Raw genomic sequence first — 23,742 nt, 5'->3', positions numbered from 1 at the left:
AGATGCAATTTCTGAAGAGCAAGATAAAGGGCGAACCAGAAAGGCTTATACAACACTTACCCATCAGTTCAGATAATTATACTACGTGTTGGGAAATACTAAACCACCGATATAACAACAAGAAGTTAATATTTACGACTCACATAAACAACGTCATAAGCCTTCCTGTGATGCAACAAGCTACGTCAAGCCACGTCAAGAGACTCCATGACGTCACTATAGAAAGTTTAAACGGTATAAAAAACTTAGGAGTCAACATTGACACCTGGGATCCGATATTAGTCCATTTATTGCAACAGAAATTGGACACCGAAACTCACAACGAATACATGACAGCTCTAAAACAGCCCAGGGAGTTACCATCATTAAAGGAATTCTTGTCATTTTTGGAGGGCAAATTTACCGCTATGGAGTCGTCACGGCGCAAGCAAGAAGCCACTGTTAATCGAACAAGTTTGAATACACCATCTACATCAAGTAATCAATACAAGTCAAGCCGTTTAAATCAGTATTTTTACAAGCAACAAGACTCCAACAAGTAAGCCAGGCCTCGAATACAGGCGCAAATGCCCAGTTTGCCAGCAAGATCATGGTATATATTTCTGTACCGAGTTCAAAAACATGGCCCCAGGACTTAAACGAAAAACAATTACAAAACTTAATCTTTGTAGTAATTGTTTATACAATCATAACGGCAAACCTTGCCATTCTACTAAACGGTGTCAAGAATGCGGCGGGTATCATAATACACTTTTGCACGAGACATTTCACAATCAAAATGCAGCGTCGGTAAATACGATCGGAAATCGAAGTCGACAACAAGGATTTGGGACTCACGTGGCACAGCAACATGAAGACAACAATCAAGACCCAAATATCCTTTTAGCTACAGCTATGATCAAAATTCTGGGAAATGATGGAGTACCCCGCACGATGCGTGCCTTAATAGATCCTGGGGCCCAGATGTGTTTGATTTCTGAAAACGCCGCTCAACAGCTAGGGTTACCACGACAGCAAGAAAAAGGAGTGATCACAGGAGTGGGCCTTAGAGATAGCAAATGTAAAGGCATGCTGTATGTGACCTGTTTATCATCAGATGAAAAATATTCCTTCAACACCGAAGCCTTTATTATGAAGGATTTAACAAGAAAATTACCCAATTTCACCTTCCCCAAAGCAAGATGGGATATTTTGGATACTTTACCTCTGGCAGACTACAATTATAATGTCAACAACTCGATCGATATATTACTGGGTGCTGAAATTTACGCAACTATTTTGATGCATGGAATGTACAAGCATGGAAACTTATCCCTTGTTGTACAAGAGACGCACTTAGGATGGATTATATGTGGGAGAGTACCGCAAAGCTTTCAATGCAATTTGGTGTTAAATAACATCGAAGACATACAGAAATTTTGGGAAATTGAAGATATTCCAGCACAAACACTCAATACCAATGAAGAAGATGAGTGTGTCAAATACTACAAAGAAACAACAACAAGGTTGGCAGACGGAAGATATCAAGTACGGATCCCTCTGAAAAAAGCTGGTCTACAGAAACTAGGCCACTCAAAAAGTAAAGCTGTGGCGCAATTCCGGCAATTGGAATACAAATTCAACAAAAATAAACATATTGCGCAACAGTACAAGTCATTTATACACGAATACCTATCAATGGGTCATATGACTATATCGCCGACTAAACAATGGCGGAACGCACGTGAGGCACGTGAGGCGAGTGAGTGCTACTTACCACATCATTGCGTTTTAAGAGAATCAAGCACCTCAGCTCTTCGGGTCGTATTCAATGGATCAGCGAAGACATCTACAGGAGTCAGCCTTAATGATATCATGCACAAAGGGCCTAACCTTCAAAAGGACCTTTTATCGCTCATCTTAAAATGGAGACAGCACCGTGTAGCTTACATCGCCGACGTCGAGAAAATGTTTAGGCAAATATGGGTACATCAAGAAGATCAGAGTCTGCAGAAGATTATTTGGAGAGATTCGCCAAACGAAATGTTACAAGAATACCAACTAACAACAGTTACCTACGGTCAAAAAGCTGCACCCTTCCTAGCAATGATGACCTTAAAACAATTAGCCCATGACGAAAGATCAAACTACCCTGAAGCAGCAAAAGCGCTCGAAGAAAGTTTCTATATGGATGACCTTCTTCACGGTTCCCATTCCGTTTCATCAGCCAAGCAATTGCAGCATGAATTGCAAAAGCTACTACAGTCTGGAGGCTTTTACTTAAGAAAATGGATGTCAAATTACCAAGAACTGGCCAGAACCGACAATCAAGATACTTCAGATGAAAATAACTACTACTTTAAAGAAATGGAATCAAGAAAAACATTAGGACTCCAATGGGACCCCTCTTAAGATATATTTCATTTCGAAACAAAAATGGAAATCGTTTCGGACGTACAGCAAAACACTACCAAGCGTCAGTTGTTATCAGAAATCTCCAAACTATTTGACCCCTTGGGTTGGCTCACACCCATATCCACCAACTTGAAGCTGCTTTTCCAACTTTTGTGGAAAACCCCTCTGAAATGGGATGACAATATACCAAGTGATATGCATAAAGAATGGTTAATTATTAAACAAGATATAAATAATAATATAAACACATTTAAAATACAGCGATGGATCGGCACCGGCGTTGTCAGCGATATCGAGTTACATGCATTCAGTGACGCGACGCCGCGAGCTTACGCGTGCGTTATCTATTGCAAAATATATATAGAAGGCCAGCCGAAAATCATCTTACTAGCCGGAAAATCAAGATTGGTACCGAATAGCAAAATTATCTCCCTACCAAGAGCAGAGTTGTGTGGAGCCCATCTTCTTGCAAAATTAACGACCAAGGTAAAACAATGTTTAACCAACCATAATATCAAGATCTATGGTTGGGTAGATTCGACCGCAGTTTTGGGATGGCTGCAAGGTGATCCTAACCGCTGGAATACATTCGTCGCCAACAGGGTGCGACAAATCACAGAACTCATCCCTCCCGAGTGCTGGGGCTACGTTAAATCAGCAGAGAATCCTTCGGATTGCGCAAGCAGAGGACTTACCGCGTCACAATTAAAACAACATTCTTTATGGTGGCAAGGGCCCACCTGGCTACCGACGTTTCAAGCAAAGAGTCAAGATAAAACCATTATTTACACTACGAACGAAGAGCAAAAAATCATGCAAGTTAACGTCGCCGTCAACACTGAAACAGAAGATAATATCATCGACCAGCTAATTGACAAATATAGTTCGTTATCAAAACTAGTGCACGTAGTAGCCTGGGTCCGAAGATTCATCACGAAACAGCAAGACAGAAAAACTGGCAATTATCTTCATTTATCGGAAATAAGAGAAGCAAAGGCCTTAATTATCAAGCGGGTTCAAAAAGCAGAATTTCAAAATGAATATCATGATTTGAAAAAGGGTCGACCTATTTCGACTAAAAGCAACATACTTGCTTTGTGTCCATTCTTAGATGAAGACGACATCCTGCGAGTCAAGGGGAGATTGAGAAACGCGTACATCGCGTATGACATGAAACACCCGATCATTTTGCCACACAAGCATCGATTGACTAGCCTTATCATTGATAACGCACATAAAATGGTTCTTCATGGCGGCGCCCGACTAACCCTAAATTTTATAAGAAACAAATATTGGATCGTCGGAGGCAACAGCGTCACTAAGCAATTTATTCGACACTGCGTGACATGCAAAAAACAAAAAGCAAACCTGCAAAATCAAATCATGGGAGACTTACCTGCATCAAGAAGCAATTCATCTCGTCCTGTCGCTGGCCTGATGTAGGTATATCAACCATAGCTAGGCCCCGGTTTGATTTTTTTATTTCTATTATTATAAGAGTTACAGGCTAATTTGAGTTTTAGTAATTAGATCTCATTCCAATATGATACCGATCAGTCAGTGTCAAAAGTGATTTTTAAGGTTAAAGGCTGATAATTCAGCAGGTCTTCTACAGAAGATTGGAACCATCTCATATTGGAATGTTTTAAATAATAAGCATTTAAAGCTTTGTATGGAATCTGCTTTTCGCTCCTAATACTTATAACTAACTAACAAATGTGGCTCAGCGACCCAAAGAGAGTCTTGGCCTCCGAATCAAGAGCACGCTACTTTTCCCGATCCTGTGCCGCTTCCTGCCTATTATCGCCTTAGAGCTGGCGCAGGTCCGCTTCAACGCTGTCTCCCCAGCGGTATCTAGCTCGGGCCACCGGGCGGCCACCACTTGGCCTCCCCAAGTACGCCCTCTTGGCCCGATCCTCTTCCATTCTAAGTAGGTGGCCGAACCAGCGAAGTCCATGTGATTTAATTATTTGATCTTAGGTTCGTCCACCAATTCCTTGATTTTGGCATTCTTCATAATCATAATCATATTTATTTATAAAACCAATTTATACGTCAAATATACATTTTACATATAGGTACATTATTCAACATTTATATTATTTTAATTAAGTAGGTATACTATGTATTTCTACAATTTTTATTATTTGTGAGCACAGAACTCTTGGTAGGTGTAGAATGGGCGCTCGACAAGCCAGTTTTTTAATCTACGCTTAAAGCTAATTAAATTGGGAGCTTTGACGATGTTTCTAGGCAGTTTATTGTATATTGTGGGTCCCATTACATGGGTAAGCTTATTTGATTTTTTAAGTTTGCGACCTACACTAACTAGTTTAAGCTCCACCTTCCTTATCCTCCACGTGCCATCGTCTTTCTTTATAGGTCCCAGGATCTTTCGAAATACCTTCCTTTCTGCTACCAGGAGCTGACAATTATTTAAGAATATTGTCAACAATTAAGCTTAGAATAAATTTAAAACTGGAAAGATTACTGTCTCAGATGGCAGAGCGCTGGAGTATCGATCCAGCGGCTGTGAGTTCAAGTCTCACCCAAGACAGTAATTTTTCCACTTTTTTTATTCTAAGCTTAATAGCATCGTTCGCAGATGTTTCTGCTTGTTCAAAATTAATTTTCAACAACGTCAATACCCGGAGAGGAAAATGGAGACTACGTTTAATATGTAGAAGCGCTCGTCCTATTTCCTCTTAACAATGACAGTAAACTGGTGTCTGCCCCTTTTTAATAATCTAGTAACAGTAAGTGCGGCTATAAGCTCTCGAAACAAAGGGTATAAAAACGGATTCTTTGGCAAAGAAAGTCGCGGAGGAAAAACAAAAGATATTTAATGTAAATGAAAACTGAAAGATAATGAGAGCTTAAACTTGGAAATACACTAAGCTGGGTCTGTTCCAGCGACTCCTATTCAATTAGAATTACTTATTTTAATCTGATTAACATCTCAAGGTTCTGCAATAAAATAAACGGGGTTAAACCGAGGGGTGGTTGGATGTTGACTAGATAACTAAATAACACCATTGATATCATTTATTTTCAATGATAAGAACAATTACAATAATTCTAATTATATAAATAAAATACAAATAACTAAATTAAAACTACTATAAAACTAAAAATCAAAATCTAAAGTGCCGAGGATGCTGGCAGCATTTCCTCGCTGGATCGCTATGCTCAAGCGTTGGGCGAGGAAGCTGCCAGCTCTCTTATCCCTGGTCCCAACCACCGGCCGTTTCGCCAATTGCCGGTATAGGCCCTGTGCTGCGGGACCCCACGGACCTAGAGTCTCGACTTCAAATGCAACAAAGTTGTAGTTGGTGTCCAGAGTCCCGTATTTGAGCTTTTTGAGGGTCTCGATGCATTTCGCTCGTACATATCCGTACATGTATTGGCGCTAGCAAGACGCACGGGCGACTGATATCATTTTGATGTCACCATGTAGGTGTGTATTGGCCTCCTGTGTTATTCCAGAGTTAGAAATTACTTCTAAAAAGTTTATATCACTAATTTTACTGTACTATGAGACTTTTATAATCGTAGAAAAGCTTACATATTTGTTTTATAACAATAATGTAAATTAAACAAAGAAGAACACTAAAACCCATGTCTTAAAGTTCATGAACTGCCGAAAGCATAAACGCCAGATCTTAGAATTAATCATTTCATGATGTGGCAATCATTTCATGAAATAATCGGTTCGTTGGCACATCATGAGAAAGTCGATACTAACCCAAACAATACTCGTATCGTGAAAAGATCAATTATAAAATGGCATTTCCTGAAACGATTTAAATCTAAGATCTAGCCACAACATATATGTCATCTTTTTCTCACTAGGTATATGCTTTCAACTTTTTAAACGAAATATACATTTACATTATAAACATGTGTAACTTTAATTTCCAAATGATACGCGAATGCGAATACTTTATGCAAGCTTCTCCTTTACTCATTACCTGGTAATCGCAAACATATTTGGTTTCATATGCATGCAATAATGTACGCGCGGAGCAAATATGTACAACCAAAATTCAATTAGTCAAATTCTGACGCGAGAATCCACCACCGATGCAGGTTGTAACAAAATAAGTGGGGATCTGTATAACGGCATATTATTTAGTACAGTGGTGGGTAAACTTTCTTCATGGGGAGCCAGAAAATTTAAAAGAATTCGAGGGGCCGCAACTGCACACTAAATGCATTTTGATTTGAAACCGTTATGTCCCGAGCTGGGGGCCTACCGCAAACCACGTTCAACGTGTTGCCTCTCTGTCGCACTTATAAATTCGTACGTAAGTATGACAGGGAGGCAGCACGTCGAACGTGGTTCGCGGTAGGCCCTCTGTATACTAATTATTTCGAAGGACCGGCGGCGGGCCGGATGAAACCCTTGCGCGGGCCGGAACTGGCCCGCGGGCCATACTTTGACCACCTCTAATTTAGTACCTATCTGTTCTGAGTAGGAATAAAAATAGGTGAATAATTTTTGGCCTTTGTATGAAGGATTGGCCGACTGGGATGACCTGCCCCAAACGACAATTAGGTTGCGATGTTTCATCACAGAGTTCCTATGGTGACCCCCTGTCTCCATCATCAGATCAGCTCGATGTTACCATAATATTGCATTGTAACCCGTCTTACATATGTATGCAATTTTTCAGCTCAGTCGGAAATCGGGTAGTGGGTCAAATTTAGCTTCCAAGATTTGACCCACCTAACTAAGAGACTTACATATGTAGGTACTAACAGGGCAAGTTAAATAAAAGCTTGTAATAATAATAAATGCGGTGCGTGTACCGCTGGTAAAACAAGCCATACAAAACATTACCCTCCTCCTGACGTAGTCGGGTAAAAAGCGCGCATATGACGTCACAGGCCGCGCGACTGAGACAGTTAGTATGAAAAAAATATGAATGAAGAGTTCTACGTTATTTTCACGATAAACAAATAAAGCGTAAGCGATAGACCCGTTAGGTATAATCACCAAATATTTGTGTGTGTGTGTGTCCGGGAAGGTGGGTCAAAATGGTTACTGAGTGTCCGCCACGGAACACCAAAGACGGTGCAGGACGCGGTGCAGGCAGACCGAAAAGGAGATGACGGGACGACTTGGATGCATTCTACCTAATCTATACAAAATGGTCGTAAAATGTCAATGACAGGGTCTAGTGAAGAAAACGAGGGGAGGTCTTTGCCTAGGGACACAAAGTAAGCTTACAAAAAAAGGTGTACATAAGTTTTTGACAAAAATTTCATTTTTGGTACAAGCTTTTATCGCTGACTGTACTTTTCTTTCCACAAGTAACTAATACTCATCGAGACAATTCTAAAAACCCCAAACACAATTAGGTTACGTTGTTTTATCACAGAGTTCCTATGGCCACCTCCTGTCTCCATCATCAGATCATCTCGATGGTACCATAATATTGCATTGTCACCCGACTTACATATGTATGCAAATTTTCAGCTTCATCGGAAACCGGGAAGTGGGTCAAATTTAACTTGCAAGATTTGATTACAAACAGACAACGGTCAGGTGAAAGTAAATAAAAGCTTGTAAAAACGCCACAGTTTAAAGTGCATATTCCTAATTAGAAGCTTAAGTAATGTTTAATCTGCCCCAATGGTCCATCAAATTAAAAACATTTTCAATTATAAAGTATCCATAAGCCGCTTCAAATTAAACGTTCATTTTCGGAATTCTTGTGCTCATTTTCAGGATTCCGTGCACAAACACGTGTGTTATGGAACGTAATGCTCGCGGTATATTAAAAATTCAGTTCAACCCTCTCCAGTATTATCGGAAGGTATTGGCACAGAATACGTATAGAGAGCCTTTACACTTTCAAATGTAATATTATATAGTCCTCCACATCGATTTCGATGACGGCGACCTCAGCAATCAAGGGTTTTTCCTCTCATGAGCTCTTATGTGGCTGGCCAGGCCAAACTTGCTCTGAAACACCCTTTCACATTCACAACAGTATAGTTGACCGGCCGCGTTGTATGTATACACATAGGAGGGCTTAGGTCTATCCTTGCGTAGTTGGCGTTTTACGTCTAATGTAGCGAGGCGGTTTTCCTCAAACGACTTGGTAGATTCGAAGATGGTAGATCGCCAAGAAGACCGTTTCGCAGCGAGCTCCTCCCAACGTGCATTATCGATCGCACACGCCTTTAGGTGGCGCTTTAGCACGTCCTTATATCGAAGGTGTTGACCGCCGTGCTTCCGCTTTCCCTCTGCTAATTCTGAGTAGAATATAGCTTTAGGCAAGCGGCGATCGTCCATTCGGAAAACATGCCCACACCATCTGAGCTGACGCTGCATCAATAGCGCCTCCATGCCGTACATCCCGGAGCGACGCAGAACTTCAGAGTTTGGTATACGGTCCTGCCACTTAATCCTAAGTATAGATCTTAGACATTTTAGATGGTACGTGTCTAGTCTTTTGATATCTGGCTTGTACAGGCACCATGTTTCTGCGCCATATAATTTACTAGCAGCAGTACACGTTATCGTGCAGTCCAAGTCACACATTTTAGAGATTTATTAACCATGAATAAATACTACATCTGTTATGGGAAGCTTGGAAACAATATAATCTTAATGTCATTGTTCGCAGAAGTTTCTGCTTTATAAATAAAAAGCGGCCAAGTGCGAGTCGGACTCGCCCATGAAGGGTTCCGTACCATTTATGACGTATAAAAAAAACTACTTACTAGATCTCGTTCAAACTAATTTTCCAAGGTACCAGCACTGATTACAGGTGAGCAAGATCCTGATACACTATACAAGGAACTGTCGAATGTGATACATGACGTCCACAAGAATATTTTTAAAACAAAGACTCTAAAGCAAGGATCACTGAAAACAAGGTTTAGTGAATGGGCCACAGTGGGCATCCATAAGAGTAGGAATAGATTGTATGACCTGTATGAAATGAGGAGCATTAACCATGACGAGAATTTTGCAGAATATGTAAGAAAATATTCAAAAGTGTTTAAGAAAGTCTGCGCCGCGGCTAAGTCTGCCTTTATAGGTCAGAAAGTCAGGTCAGCTGACAATAAAGTAAAAGCTACTTGGACTGTAATAAACACTGAAACTGGAAAAACGAAACCCCGTGATGACCACTACAGACTGAAAGTTCAAGACCGAATATTGTCTGCAGACCTGGATGTTGCTGGCGCCTTTCAACACTTTTTCACCAACATAGCCACAGATGTTACACGGAACTTGAACTCCTCTGTAGCAAAGGCTGGTGTTTACTTAGATACAAACAATGTCAAGAAATGCAGCATGGAATTATACTTCCAATATACTGACCCCCATGAAATCATTAAAACGTTCAAGTCCTTGAAATTAAAGAATACTGAGGACCTTTGGGGGATCTCTGTGAAAGTCATGCAATCTGTAATCGACGTAGTGGCACCGTATTTGGCCGATATATTTAATGCTTGTGTTAGAGAATGTGTATTTCCTGATCTGATGAAGTACAGTAAGGTCATTCCTCTATTTAAAGCGGGCAGCAAAGATGACCTTGGAAATTTTAGACCTATTTCAATACTTCCTGTTCTCAGTAAAGTGTTTGAAAAAATTGTATTAAACCAATTGCTTCGACATTTCAACTCGAATGAACTACTTCAAGATCAGCAATTTGGTTTTACAAGAGGTCGTTCGACGACTGATGCCGCCTCTGTACTAATCAAGCACATATACGACGCCTGGGAACACTCGCTAGATGCTATAGGTGTCTTCTGCGATCTGTCCAAAGCATTTGATTGCGTGGAGCATGACACACTTCTACACAAGCTGAAGCACTACGGTCTGTCAACGGAAGCTCTAAGCCTTGTTAAGTCTTACTTAAACCAAAGAACCCAGAAAGTGGTTGTAAATGGAACGGAGTCTACTGGAATGACTGTAAAGCTCGGAGTTCCACAGGGTTCAATTTTGGGTCCTTTTCTCTTCCTTGTATATATAAATGATCTGCCGAACCTTGTAAAACATAAATGTGAGATAGTCTTATTTGCTGATGACACCTCACTAATTTTCAAAGTTGACAGGAAACTGAGCGATTATAGCCAAGTCAATGAAACTTTGGAAAAGGTACTAGAATGGTTCACAGCAAATAACTTACTTCTTAATGCGAAAAAGACGAAATGTGTCAAATTTTCGCTGCCGAATGTAAGAAAATCTGAAACTATCATCACATTAAATGGCGAAACGCTGGACCTTGTCGAGAATACGGTTTTTCTGGGCCTTACTTTAGATAGTAAACTGCAATGGGCCCCTCACATATCTGCCCTGGCGAAAAGGTTGAGCTCTGCCGCGTATGCAGTAAGAAGAATCAGGCAGTTTACTGACGTGGAGACAGCTTGCCTAGTTTACTTCAGCTACTTTCACAGTATTATGTCTTATGGCATACTGGCGTGGGGCAAAGCAGCTGACATAGAAACCATCTTCGTTCTTCAGAAGAGGGCAATCAGATCTATTTATAACATGGCTTCTCGTGACTCACTGAGAGAACGATTCAAGGAAATAGATATTCTCACAGTAGCTTCACAATACATACTAGATGTGATAATGTATACGCATAAGAATATAAAGTCCTTTAAGAAACTGTCCGATATCCATAGTTATAATACGCGAAATAAACATAAGTTAGTAGTCTCCAAGTTTCGTCTACAGAAAGTTAAAAAATCGTTCATGGGAAACTGTGTAACATTTTATAACAAAGTACCCTTAGAGGCATGGAACCTGCCCTATACTTCATTCAAGCAATACGTCAAAAATGCACTTCTCAAAAAGGGATACTATAAAATAGATGACTACTTGGGAGACACGGAATCATGGCCAAGTATCCAGTCTCAAAAGCTGTAATAATTTTGCGTGCAGTGTCCCGGAGAGGCATATGGCGCTGTTGTTTCTAGCTGTTCAACCTTATGTATTAATGTTTGTTATGTTTTAGTTATTTTGATGATGACATTGACATATTAAATACATAGTAGTTATGTATTCTGTAGAACTAGTTTTAAGATTGTTACCTTAACAGTCTCTTGACGTGAAATATGTATTTCATACAATTTTTTATTTTTTTTATTCTTTGACATTTGGAGAACCTTTACACCTCCAAATCTTATTATTGTGTATTATTATTTTTCTCAGACCGTGGGGACCTTATACATCTCCAAACTTAATGTATTAACCGTGGAGACTATACGTCTCTGTCATATTGTATAATATACTTGACTTGGTACATACTAGTTATGTACAGAATGTAGCATTAGTTTATGAGACTGCTAGTTTAACAGTCCAGACGCGGTTTATTTATTTAGTATAAATTTTATTTTGACACTTGGAGAGACTTTACACCTCCAAATTTTATTAGTATTAGTACTCTGACATTGGGGACCTTTTACATCTCCAGATTTAATGTGTTTTTAACCATAGAGACTATACATCTCTATTGTATTGTATTAATTATTTATTTTAAGATTATTATAATGTAATGTTTACCCAGGTATTGGCTGTTGTATTTATAAATGTTGTTATGTATTTTTCATGTCACTATATGATGTTACTATAAATGTTGTATTGACTTGTAAAAGAGCCCTTGAGGCCTACTTGCAGAATAAATTTTTGAATTTTGAATTTTGAATTTTCGTTCAAACTAATTTTCGGTGGAAGTTTGCATGGCAATGTATATCATATATATTTTTTTGATTTTTCATTCTGTTATTTTAGAAGTTACAGGGGGGAGGGGGCACACATTTTTTCACTTTGGAAGTGTCTCCCGCGCAAACTATTCAGTTTAGAAAAAAATGTTATTGGGAACCTAAATATCATTTTTGAAGACCTATCCCTAGATACCCCACACGTATGGGTTTGATGAAAAAATTTTTTTTTTTAATTTTATGACGTATTAAAAAAAACTACTTACTAGATCTCGTTCAAACCAATTTTCGGTGGAAGTTTGCATGGTAATGTATATCATATATTTTTTTTAGATTTTTCATTCTGTTATTTTAGAAGTTACAGGGGGGGGACACAATTTTTTTCACTTTGGAAGTGTCTCTCGCGCAAACTATTCAGTTTAGAAAAAATTATATTAGAAACCTAAATATCATTTTTGAAGACCTATCCATAGATACCCCACACGTATGGGTTTGATGATAATTTTTTTTTTTTTTAATTTTTATGTAGTATTAAAAAAAAACTACTCACTAAATCTCGTTCAAACCAATTTTCGGTGGAAGTTTGCAAGGCAATGTATATCATATATTTTTTTTAGATTTTTCATTCTGTTATTTTAGAAGTTACGGGGGGGGGGACAAACATTTTACCACTTTGGAAGTGTCTCTCGCGCAAACTTTTCAGTTAAGAAAAAAATGATATTAGAAACCTCAATATCATTTTTAAAGACCTATCCATAGATACCCCACACGTATGGGTTTGATGAAGGGTTTCAGTTCTAAGTATGGGGAACCCCCAAAATTTATTGTTTTTTTTTCTATTTTTGTGCGAAAATCTTAATGCGGTTCATAGAATACATCTACTTACCAAGTTTGAACAGTATAGTTCTTATAGTTTCGGAAAAAAGTGGCGGTGACATAATCGGACAGACAGACGGACATGACGAATCTATAAGGGTTCCGTTTTTTGCCATTTGGCTACGGAACCCTAAAAATCATGTTAAGTATGGGCGGCTAAATGCTCTCCACGCGAGCACTCGCGTTTCAGGGAAAGGCTATTTACCCTAAGAGAGTTAAGTTCACCCGCTGCATGTAACTTGGTCTGCGCTCGTATCGGCAGGAATGTATGAATAGTATTCGGTGCACCCGCTGCTTGTATGCGCTGTGCTCGCATCGGTAGGAATCTATGATGAACAAACCGCGGCTGTTGGCGATGACTAATAAAATTGGATAGTGTTAGGTGCACCCGCTGCTTGTATGCGCTGTGCTCGCATCGGTAGGAATCTATGATGAACGCACCGCGGCCGCTGGCGATGACTAATGAAATTCCACACAAATGGCGCGATTCCGTTAATGCGTTCAAGCCCTGGACACACTGGATAAAGGGTAATATCCTCTTTACTAAATTACCAGAGTATAATGAAAATGGTAATTGTAAACGAGGAATGTCCCTACTTATAATATAATTGGTAATCAAATCTAGATTAGATTGGAAAACTTTTTTGATTATGAACCTTTGAAAATGAAAATTCGCTGAGAAAATATGTGATGTTTCGAAGTAACTTAAAATGGAAAGCCATAATATTAAAATATTATTAATAAAATAATTTAGGTATTTAGTTTATAAAATATAGGTCATATGAATTTGAATCTCTAATTATAATAAGTAACCTTACTTTTGTTTTTTATAAATAATAAGTGACACTACCTTGCGTTTGATTTGCCGCGTCTAAAAGTTATGTATAATCGTAGGACGGACGGTCTTCGGGCGTAATGAAAATAATCAGGCGTTACTTTGCGGAAATCCATACTAATTAAAACAAAAAAAATATTACTTTGCTATTTTATTCTTACTTGCGTATTTTTACATGCAATTATGTTCCTACCCTCCCACCGCAAAAATAAAAACGCAAATAAACATAACAACCCACCATCAAAAGTACAAAACTCGACACGTGTTTACGTGTACTTACACGGGTTAGCGTAACTATAACGGGTTAGCACTGATTGACTAGCTATTTATTTTTTCGCGGATTAGCAAAGTAATATTTTTTTGTCTTAATTGGACTAAGGTCGGCCTACTTTATACGGCGTGGCACTCTTGACCTCTCCTTCCTATCAACTTCCACACTGCGCCAGGGAGCGAATTTTAAGTATTTCCAATTAGATCAAGCTCTTTGTGCCACCTACTTTACAGCAGTTCCTAAAGATCGCCGGTAATTTGCACCCTTCGTCTCTTCACAAAGCACTTCATATCCGTCTATGAGTTAGATAGTAAACTATGTTAAAAGATTTTAAAAAAAATAATTAAGTCCCGTCATCGAATAGAACTGGACGACAAGAGGGATGGGCTGAATGCCCGACCAACAGCGGTGATCAGCTATAATTATGTTAATGGTGTTATCTCGTGCCCATTGTGCACACGGGTCTTTTTTTTTAATAGTTCGTTGGTGGCAAACAAGCATACGGCCCGCCTGATGGTAAGTAGTCTCCGTAGCCTACGTACACCTGCAACCCCAGAGAAGTTACTTGCGCGTTGCCGACCCTAACACTCCGCACCCTCGTTAAGCTCTGGCAACCTAACCACCGGCAGGAGTATGAGTAATGTCTAGTGTTATTTGGCTGCGGTTTTCTGTAAGGTGGAGGTACTTCCCCAGTTGGGCTCTGATCTAGATCTAGAATGACATCCGCTGGCTGTGCCCTACCACACAAAGCGAGATGACAATCACAATGCTCATACCTCTGTAGCCGCCGTGCAGGTCAGGGCCTCGACGACTTAAATAAAACTTCGATTTATAATGAAGTGAAGTATAATCTTCCAAAGGGGTACTGGTTTACAAGGGTTCTTGCCAAAACGGTTCAATGTAGAAAGTAGGTGTTGAAAGTATGGAGGATGATGCAATAGTGATTTGCAATATTTTACTTGATCAGTACAAAGGTTCAGATTTAAATGCTTCCAATTGGCCGCGAAACAGATTATGTGGAGCGCTCCTATTGGTGCTTTTAAAAAGCCTCCGAATGCTAGCCGAGCCCGACGGCTGCGTTTAGCTACTGCATTGATTTTTATATAATATTAAGTTGCAGTCGCAACATACTCCCGGGCGTTGAGATACTCAACAAAAAACAAAGAACAATAGATGGAAGTTAAGAAATCGAACAATAATTAAATAGAGTGAAGATGATAACAAGTTAAGTAATAGGGAGGGGGCACAAGTTGTTGTACGCCCTACGGATGACTCCTTTCTTCGTGCGTATGTCAGCGACTCTGGTGACGTTGTCCGTGCCCGGGTACAGCTTCGTGACGCGTCCCAGCAGCCACAGGAGAGGTGGAAGTGCGCGGTCCTTGACCAAGACCATAGTCCCGACTTGCAGCTGGTCCGTCGAGGTGTGCCACTTCGTCTTATGCTGGAGGAGAGTAACATACTCATTAGAAAAGCGGCTCCAGAAATGTTGCTTGAGTTTTTCAACTCTCTGGAACCTTTCGAGCCGTGAGATGTTTTCTTCAGTCAGAGGTTCTTGTGGGACTGACAGAAGAGAACGTCCAATAAGGAAGTGAGAGGGTGATAGGTAGGTAAGATCAGATGGATCAGAAGATAAAGGGGTAAGGGGTCTAGAATTCAGAATCGCTTCAATCTGAATCAGGCAACAATTTAATTCTTCATACGTTAAATGTGTAAGAGATAAAATGCGTTTGAGATGATATTTGGTTGACTTTACTGCGGCTTCCCAAAGTCCGCCGAAGTGTGGTGAGTAAGCCGGGCTAAATTTAAAGTTAATAAGGTTTTCTGCCATACCTGACTGCAGCTTATCGTGATTATGTTTTAAAAAGTTACTAAGTTCGTTTGATGCCCCGACAAACGAAGTTCCGTTGTCACAATAAAGAGTTTGAGGCTTTCCCCGACGACTCATGAAGCGGCGGAGAGCAGCAAGGAACGACTCTGTCGTTAGACTTGTGACAAGTTCCAAGTGAAGAGCCTTGACTGCAAGACAAACAAATACCAATATATATGATTTAATTGTTTTGCTACCCCTACCCTTACGGTCAGCTATCAGCACTGGTCCGGCAAAATCCATTCCCGTGTGCAAAAAGGGATATTCTAACTGTGTCCTATCGATAGGCAAGTTGCCCATTGATACTTGAAAAGGTCTAGCCTTGAACCTGATGCAGCGAACGCATTTATACACTAAGTGGCGCGCCAGGTTTCTTCCACCGAGTGGGTAGTATTTTTGCCGAACGCTTGCTAGCAACAGCTGAGGTGGGGCGTGCAATAATGCCATATGTTGCATGTCAAACAGCAGTTTGGTAAGGTGATGCCTGCTACACAATAAGATTGGGTGCTTAATGTCGTAACTATAATAAGCATTATTAAGACGACCACCGACACGTATTAATTTCTGATCGTCTAAGAAGGGTGTTAACGAAAGCAGTCTACTTTTCGACTGTAAGGGCTTGCCCAAAGATAAGAGTTTGTAATCTTCAGGAAATGACTCCTGCTGTGCGAGTTGTAGAAGTTTAGTTTTACTTGATTTTATTTCTGTATATGTTAAATTTGATGTGGTTTTATTATTTTTATTTTTGCAATTATGTATAAATCTGTAAATATATGCTACGATTCGTATTAGTTTTGTAAGTTTTGAATTGTTAGTGATAAGTTTAGTTATAAGATTGTCATTTTCGTTTATGTTTGCCTGTGCGTTTGTATGTAATGACACTTCTGGCAGATTATCTGCGTTTGTATTAGGTATCATAGGAAATTGAATAATGGAATGATGCAAAAAATCTGGACCTGTCCACCATAGTGTGGAGATGCTGAGGTCATCAGCCTTCATTCCTCGTGACACTAGATCTGCCGGGTTCAGCTTTGAGGGTACATAGCTCCATGTTTGTCCACGAGTGCTCTCTTGAATCTCATTCACACGGTTGCGAACGAACGGTTTCAGGCGATTAGACGGCCCTGCGAGCCAGCCCAGCACGATCATAGAGTCAGACCAAAAGTAACTATGATCAACCTTCACGGTCAGTGACGAAATGACCTTCGCCCAGAGTCTTGCACCAAGCAACGCGCCGCAAAGTTCCAGCCTTGGTATTGTGGAGGGTTTAAGGGGGGAGACCTTATTTTTTGACGCTATAAGGCGAACGCAAACTGCTCCGCTACCGTCCACAGTCCTAACATAGATAGAGGTGCCGTATGCACGCTCTGACGCATCTGTAAATACGTGCACCTGAACTTCTATTGGTGAGTCACTAAATACCCAACGATCTATTTTAAGTTTGTTTAAGTTTGCAAGTGACGATGCAAAAGAAATAAATTCGTTTTTTATGTCTAATGGGAGCTCAGAGTCCCATTCGCACTTTAAAAGCCAAAGACGCTGCAATATGATTTTAGCTTCCACTATACAAGGCCCAACGAGGCCTAGTGGGTCAAACACTTGACTTATGACAGACAAAATATTTCGTTTTGTGATTTTATCTGGAATTTTAATGTCGATCGAAAAGAGAAGTTTATCTGTTTCTGTTTGCCAGTATAGACCTAAGGTTTTAGAAGGCGATGTACTATCAAGGTTGAGAGCTTTGCTGTTGTCCTCTTTGTGCTCGAGAATCGATTTCAATAGGTCAGGACAATTTGATTGCCATTTACGCAGGTTAAACTTCGCAGATTCTAATGTTGCGACTACACCCTTACTGATCTCAACCAATGAATCCACGCTGTCGCTCCCACTGAGAAAATCGTCAACATAAAAGTCGTGCTGTATAGCACGTTTGACACGGACGTCTTGGCATTCATCGGCAAGAGAAACAAGACATTTCGTTGCAAGATAAGGTGCACACGCAGTCCCGTATGTGACGGTGTTCAATTTGTAGGTTTTTAATGGATCAGAAGGATCGAATCTAAATATGATTTGTTGTAACGAGCGTTGAGAAGGCTGTACTAATATCGCTCTATACATTTTTTCAACATCACTTGAGACAACATACTTATGCTGTCTGAAGCGTAATAAGATTGACAGAAGATCATCCTGAACAGTCGGCCCAACCATTTGAATTTCATTAAAGGACTTGCCACTAGTCGTGATGGCCGAACCGTCATAAACGACCCTAAGAGGCGTACTTTTATTTGAGCGTAAAATTCCATGGTGAGGAAAGAAAAATGATTTTTCTGGTGGCTCAAATGATGATGATGATGATGATTGATTTTCGCTCATGTGGCCTAAGTCGATGTATTCGCGAATAAAATCAAAATATAAGTTTTTTAGGACAGGATCGCGTGCGAGCCGTTTCTCCAATGCCAAGAAACGGCGCTTGGCCATTTGATATGAGTCGCCAAGTACATCCGGTGACTCTTTTAAAGGTAACGTCACAACAAAGCGGCCATCTTGATCGTGAGTGGTATTATCTAAGAAACTTTTTTCGCACGCTTGCTCTTCTTGAGACATGCAATGTTTAGAAGACACCGAGTCTAATTCCCAAAACCGGGTAAGATTAGTTTCCTCATTATGTGTGAGGAACGAACAAAAATAAGATTCGTTTGTATTTGTATTGTAGGCAGGTATGGAACCGCACACGATCCAACCTAACGATGTTTCACGTAATTGAGGTTTATTTTTACCTAATTTTATATTCGCGGAACCTAAGACGTCCCAAAATACTTCCGCCCCGACCAAAATATCAATAGCGGAAGGCTCATAAAATGATGGGTCTGCCAATGTGATGCCGGCAGGAATAGGTATATTGGTAAGATCTATGCGACATGGCGGCAGAGATTTATTTATTACTTCGGCAACGTAACAGTTTACGGTCGTCGTATAGTTACTATTCAGTGACTGAATTGTAATATTGCAAGACTCCGGACAATGTGAAAGCTGCTCATTGATACCTGTGATCGTAGCTCCCGCGCTGCGTGTCGCTAACCCAAGCAGTCCGCACAGATCTCGCGTCACGAAGTTGGAGGAAGCACCGTTGTCCAGAAGCAGACGCGCCTCACGTAGCACTCCGTTCGCGTCACTCACGTGCACCAATGCTGTGGACAGTAGTCCGGAAGTCTCAGTAGGGGTAAACACTTTTGTTTGTATATTGCCGTTAAAGTGAACATCTGGCACCGGAACGTCACTGCTAGAAGATGCTTTGTCAACATGTTTATGCAAAAGAGTATTATGCTTAAGTTTGCAATATTTACAATGAGATAACACACATTGTTTTTCTAAGTGTCCCGGGCGAAGACAGTTCTTACATACTGAGTAAGTGTTTACATTTTTTATCCGACTATCAACATCTAATTTACGAAAGGATTCGCATGTAAATAAGAAATGGTCATGCTTACAATAAGGGCAAACAATAGGTTTGCGATAAGAATTAGTAGTTGTAAGATAATTATGCGTCTTTTGTGGCTCGCTATGTGAATGCAATTGAAATTTATGTTTAGATGTCTTTTGACCACTATTATTGACGTTATTATCGCCAAGAGATTCAAGTAAGTCGGCCCTGTTGTTTAAAAATGTAATATATTGCTGCAACGTCGGCGAACCTGTTAAAAGGTTTCTGTGCTCCTCCCACTCACGCTTAGTTACTAGATCTAACTTCTTAGACATTATGTAGATAACTAAGGTGTCCCAATGGTCGGTAGGCTCCCCTAGAGTGCCAAGCGCACGCAAATTTTTGTTAGTTACGTCCACCATGTTACGTAACAAAGAGCTCGATTCATGTTGCATAGGTTCAAGGTTAAACAAGGCCTGGATGTGATTATTAATTAAAAGGCGCGGGTTATCATACCGCTCCGAAACTAATTGCCACGCTTTATGATAGTTATCACTGCTAAAATCAAGACTTTGAATCACAAGGGCGGCACTGCTTTTCAAAGATGCACGAAGATAGTGAAATTTGCTTATGTCATTGATAGCGGGATTATTATGAATAAGGGAAATATACGTATCTCTAAAGCCGAGCCAATGCTGATAGTTCCCATCGAAGTGAGGCAGATCAATCTTGGGCAGACGAACGAAGTCATGCCGGCCGCCGCCGCATGACGTGGAAGCCGCGGACCCGGATCCGGCCCGACCGCCGCTCGACTGCACCGTAGGACTCAAAAGAAGTCGAGCAGTCGAGACCAACACAAAGAACTGGCTTTCAAACTGCTCCCGCTCCGCATATGCCTCGTCGGGTTTCTCAGTTAACGCTTCAATCTCCATCTGTAAAGCGTCAAACTCTGGATAAACCAATTCTATTTTATCTAAACGACACTGCAACTCCGTTATTTGTAACTCACTTAATTTTTCACACGTTTTAGCCACATTAATGTAAGTGTTAAACAAAGTTAATTTAGCCTTTAAACTGCCACGTTTCTTTACTAACTCCTTTAACGTGTCCGCCATTTTGAATTATACGTAAATTTAAAAATGCAATTACCTATGCGTAAGAGAAGTGTGAACACTAACGAGTTAAAATGCAACTGACGAGAACAAAGAAGCGGAGTAGATAAGCAGCTGCGCGCGAAATGTGATGATTTAGCAAAAAAATTATGTTACTGAGGCGAAGATAATAAGCGATGGAGACGGCTTTTTAATATGTAGTAGGATTTTTATAACAAAGTTGATATGAAGTTAAGCTATTTTATTGCGATGAATTATGATTTTGTATGAAAATGAATTATTTGTGCCTGACACGTATAGAGCTATTCTTAATTCCAAGAAAAATAGGTATAGAAGGGAAATTTAAGGAAATTGGAACGAACTCACTCTGTCTAGTCCTACGTATTCAGGTGATGCAATGTACTGGAACTGAAGTCCTTGATGTCTTGATGTGGTGGAAGTCCAACGAACGCTTTCCTTATGCCGGTAAACGCTGGGACCCCTCGTTTTCAACGTCTGTTGCGTGTTCTTCCTAAGCCGAAGAAACTGAAGACAACGAAGACGGTTGCGAAGATTGGTCAAAGTCCACTTCCACGATGAACCCGTTGTTGGTCAAGTCTGCCCTTGTCTTGAAGGCTGCGAAGGACCATATGTAGCCGCCGTGCAGGTCAGGGCCTCGACGACTTAAATAAAACTTCGATTTATAATGAAGTGAAGTATAATCTTCCAAAGGGGTACTGGTTTACAAGGGTTCTTGCCAAAACGGTTCAATGTAGAAAGTAGGTGTTGAAAGTATGGAGGATGATGCAATAGTGATTTGCAATATTTTACTTGATCAGTACAAAGGTTCAGATTTAAATGCTTCCAATTGGCCGCGAAACAGATTATGTGGAGCGCTCCTATTGGTGCTTTTAAAAAGCCTCCGAATGCTAGCCGAGCCCGACGGCTGCGTTTAGCTACTGCATTGATTTTTATATAATATTAAGTTGCAGTCGCAACACCTCTCTTGGACGTAGTTTAAGGACGTACCCGGGTCCGTCCAAGATCGGCTACGTCAGCCACACGAGAGTACATGAACGCCAACAAAGGAGTTGAAGCAGTCGCCGTGGCCAAAAACGGTCAGGACCATAATATAATATGCTCCTGACCGTTTAGTGTGTTTTACCTTTATCAACTTAGTCATATCTTTTGACATATAAGTAGTTTAGCTGTGTTTGTGTGTGTAGTGTTTAGTTTAGTGAGTAGTGTGGACCCGGGTACGTACTTAAACTACGTCCAAAAGAGAGGTATGAGCATTGTGAACCCAACTGGGGAAGTACCTCCACCTTATAGAAAACAGCAGCCAAATAACACAAGACCCTACTCATAGTGTTGTGTTCCTAGCTGCCGGTGAGTAAGGTTGCCAGAGCTCAACGAAGGGGGGGGGGGGGCGGGTTTAGGGTCGGCAACACGCATGTAACTCCTCTGGAGGTGCAGGCGTACATAGGCTACGGAGACTGCTTACCATCAGGCGGGCCGTATGTGTATGCCGACGTAGTATATAAAAAAAAAGTATATTCTACTACCTGTTTATATAAATAAGTAAATTTTAATATTAGACTCAAAATGAATAAGTCAGTTTATCCATGTTTGCCTTTCCCATCACGGAACGATGGTGTTCCGGATATTTGGGAGGCACACGTGTAACCGAAGTCAACACGTAGATGCCTTTGACACTTTAATAAAAAGTAAGGGGTACATAGTCAGTATTACTTTTTTTCTAATTATTGTTTAATAGTACTACCTGCTTTTAGTGTATAAGTTAGGCATAGTTTTGTTATTACTCCAATTTTTCTCTTAAATTTCCAATTTCCAAAAAAATTATTGGTGCCGTTAACATACAGAGCCCCTATTGTACATTTATTCGATTTCGAAACGTGACGTACGTGTTCGCGTTAAGTCTCATTTAGTATGAGATTTAGACACAGCGCGCCAAGCGGAACGTTTTCAAAATCCTATACAAAATGAGACTTAACGCCATCGAATAAATTTACACTAGGGGTACAGATGTCAATCAAACTGTAAAAGTTAACGGTGATCAACTCTGGCTAACGTGGGATTGTTTGTATTGCTGGTCCAACGCAACGCGCGAGCAATTCCGCAATTCTGCGTTGGACCGGCAAACCAAAGATGTTGGTCCGAATCCCACATTTGCCAGAATTGATCATCGTAAATTTTTTCGTTGTGATTGACATCTGTATTGTATTTTGGTACGTCCCACGATAAAGAAGGAAAAATATTAACATTTAAAAACATATTTCTGTAATTATTTTTTAAATTAAGCCCAACCAAAAGTGACGGACCCGGGTACGTCCTTAAACTACGTCCAAAAGAGAAGTATGGGCATTGTGAATTTCATCTCGCTTTGTGTGGTAGGGCACAGCCAGTGGATGTCATTCCAGATCTAGCGCAGAGCCCAACTGGGGAAGTACCTCCACCTTACAGAAAACCGCAGCCAAATAACACTAGACCCTACTCATAGTGTTGTGTTCCTGCCGGTGAGTAAGCTTGCCAGAGCTCGAGGGGGGGCGGGTTTAGGGTCGGCAACGCGCATGTAACTCCTCTGGAGTTGCAGGCGTATATAGGTACCGAGACTGCTTACCATCAGGCGGGTCGTATGCTTGTTTGCCACCGACGTAGTATAAAAAAAAAGACTTGAAAGAACTGTCATTCGAAGCGAGATCTATACGTTTGTGAATAGCTCTGTTGCGAGAACACCCTTCTCATTAAGGGGTTCTTACGGTGTGTAAGAATAGAGACGTATTGTGAGAGATAGACGCTAATTGAGGTGATCAGCCTGGTTCCAATTAATACATGTTTATTCAGACCACATTATTACTGAGAAATTTAATTCAAGCATATCAATTAATTAAAGCCTTGTACATATTTGAGCGTAATATGGACGTATTTATGCGTAGGTGGTATACATAAGTGTAGCATTTCTCATATTATTTCATATAAAATAGTTAAAAACCGGCTACATAGCAAGTGTTTTGTAAAGTAACAGTTTATATGTGTAAGTTTTTAAAGGGTTCGTACCTAGAAACCCTTACAGTTTCGTCATGTCCGTCTGTCCGTCCGCGGCTGCAATTTGGCATGAATACATTAATCATGAATGGCGACAGAATGGTAAAATAAAAACTACTAATCTCCCATCCCCTCTAACTGTTGAACCATGGGTCCTAAAAATATGAAAAAAATCGTGAAACAAAGTACTTTAAATGAAAACTATAGCGAACATGATCGGTCTAGCCCTTTTTT

At 40.3% G+C, this 23,742-nt stretch overlaps 2 protein-coding genes across 3 annotated transcripts; one reads left to right on the top strand and one right to left on the bottom strand.

The window, feature by feature from the left end:
- Positions 1-933: 933 nt before the first annotated feature.
- On the top strand, positions 934-2,391 carry LOC133525818 (uncharacterized). Its single transcript, XM_061862208.1, has one exon. It carries the CDS (start codon positions 934-936, stop codon positions 2,389-2,391), a length of 1,458 nt encoding a protein of 485 aa, XP_061718192.1.
- Positions 2,392-14,917: 12,526 nt separating this feature from the next.
- On the bottom strand, positions 14,918-21,198 carry LOC133525493 (uncharacterized). Of its 2 annotated transcripts, none has more exons than XM_061861751.1 (2): positions 20,361-21,198; positions 14,918-20,283 (listed from the first exon to the last, which is right to left on the bottom strand). In XM_061861751.1, exon 2 carries the CDS (start codon positions 20,281-20,283, stop codon positions 15,289-15,291), a length of 4,995 nt encoding a protein of 1,664 aa, XP_061717735.1. In that variant the 5' UTR covers positions 20,361-21,198; the 3' UTR covers positions 14,918-15,288. The 2 variants fall into 2 exon arrangements, with proteins under 2 accessions (XP_061717735.1, XP_061717736.1); XM_061861752.1 differs by having other exon boundaries at positions 20,830-21,196.
- Positions 21,199-23,742: the final 2,544 nt, after the last annotated feature.

Source organism: Cydia pomonella, chromosome 15 (genome assembly GCF_033807575.1).
Source record: "Cydia pomonella isolate Wapato2018A chromosome 15, ilCydPomo1, whole genome shotgun sequence".
NCBI lineage: Eukaryota > Metazoa > Arthropoda > Insecta > Lepidoptera > Tortricidae > Cydia > Cydia pomonella.
Note: the sequence above shows the minus strand (reverse complement) of the source record. Positions and strands in the feature narration are given on the sequence as shown.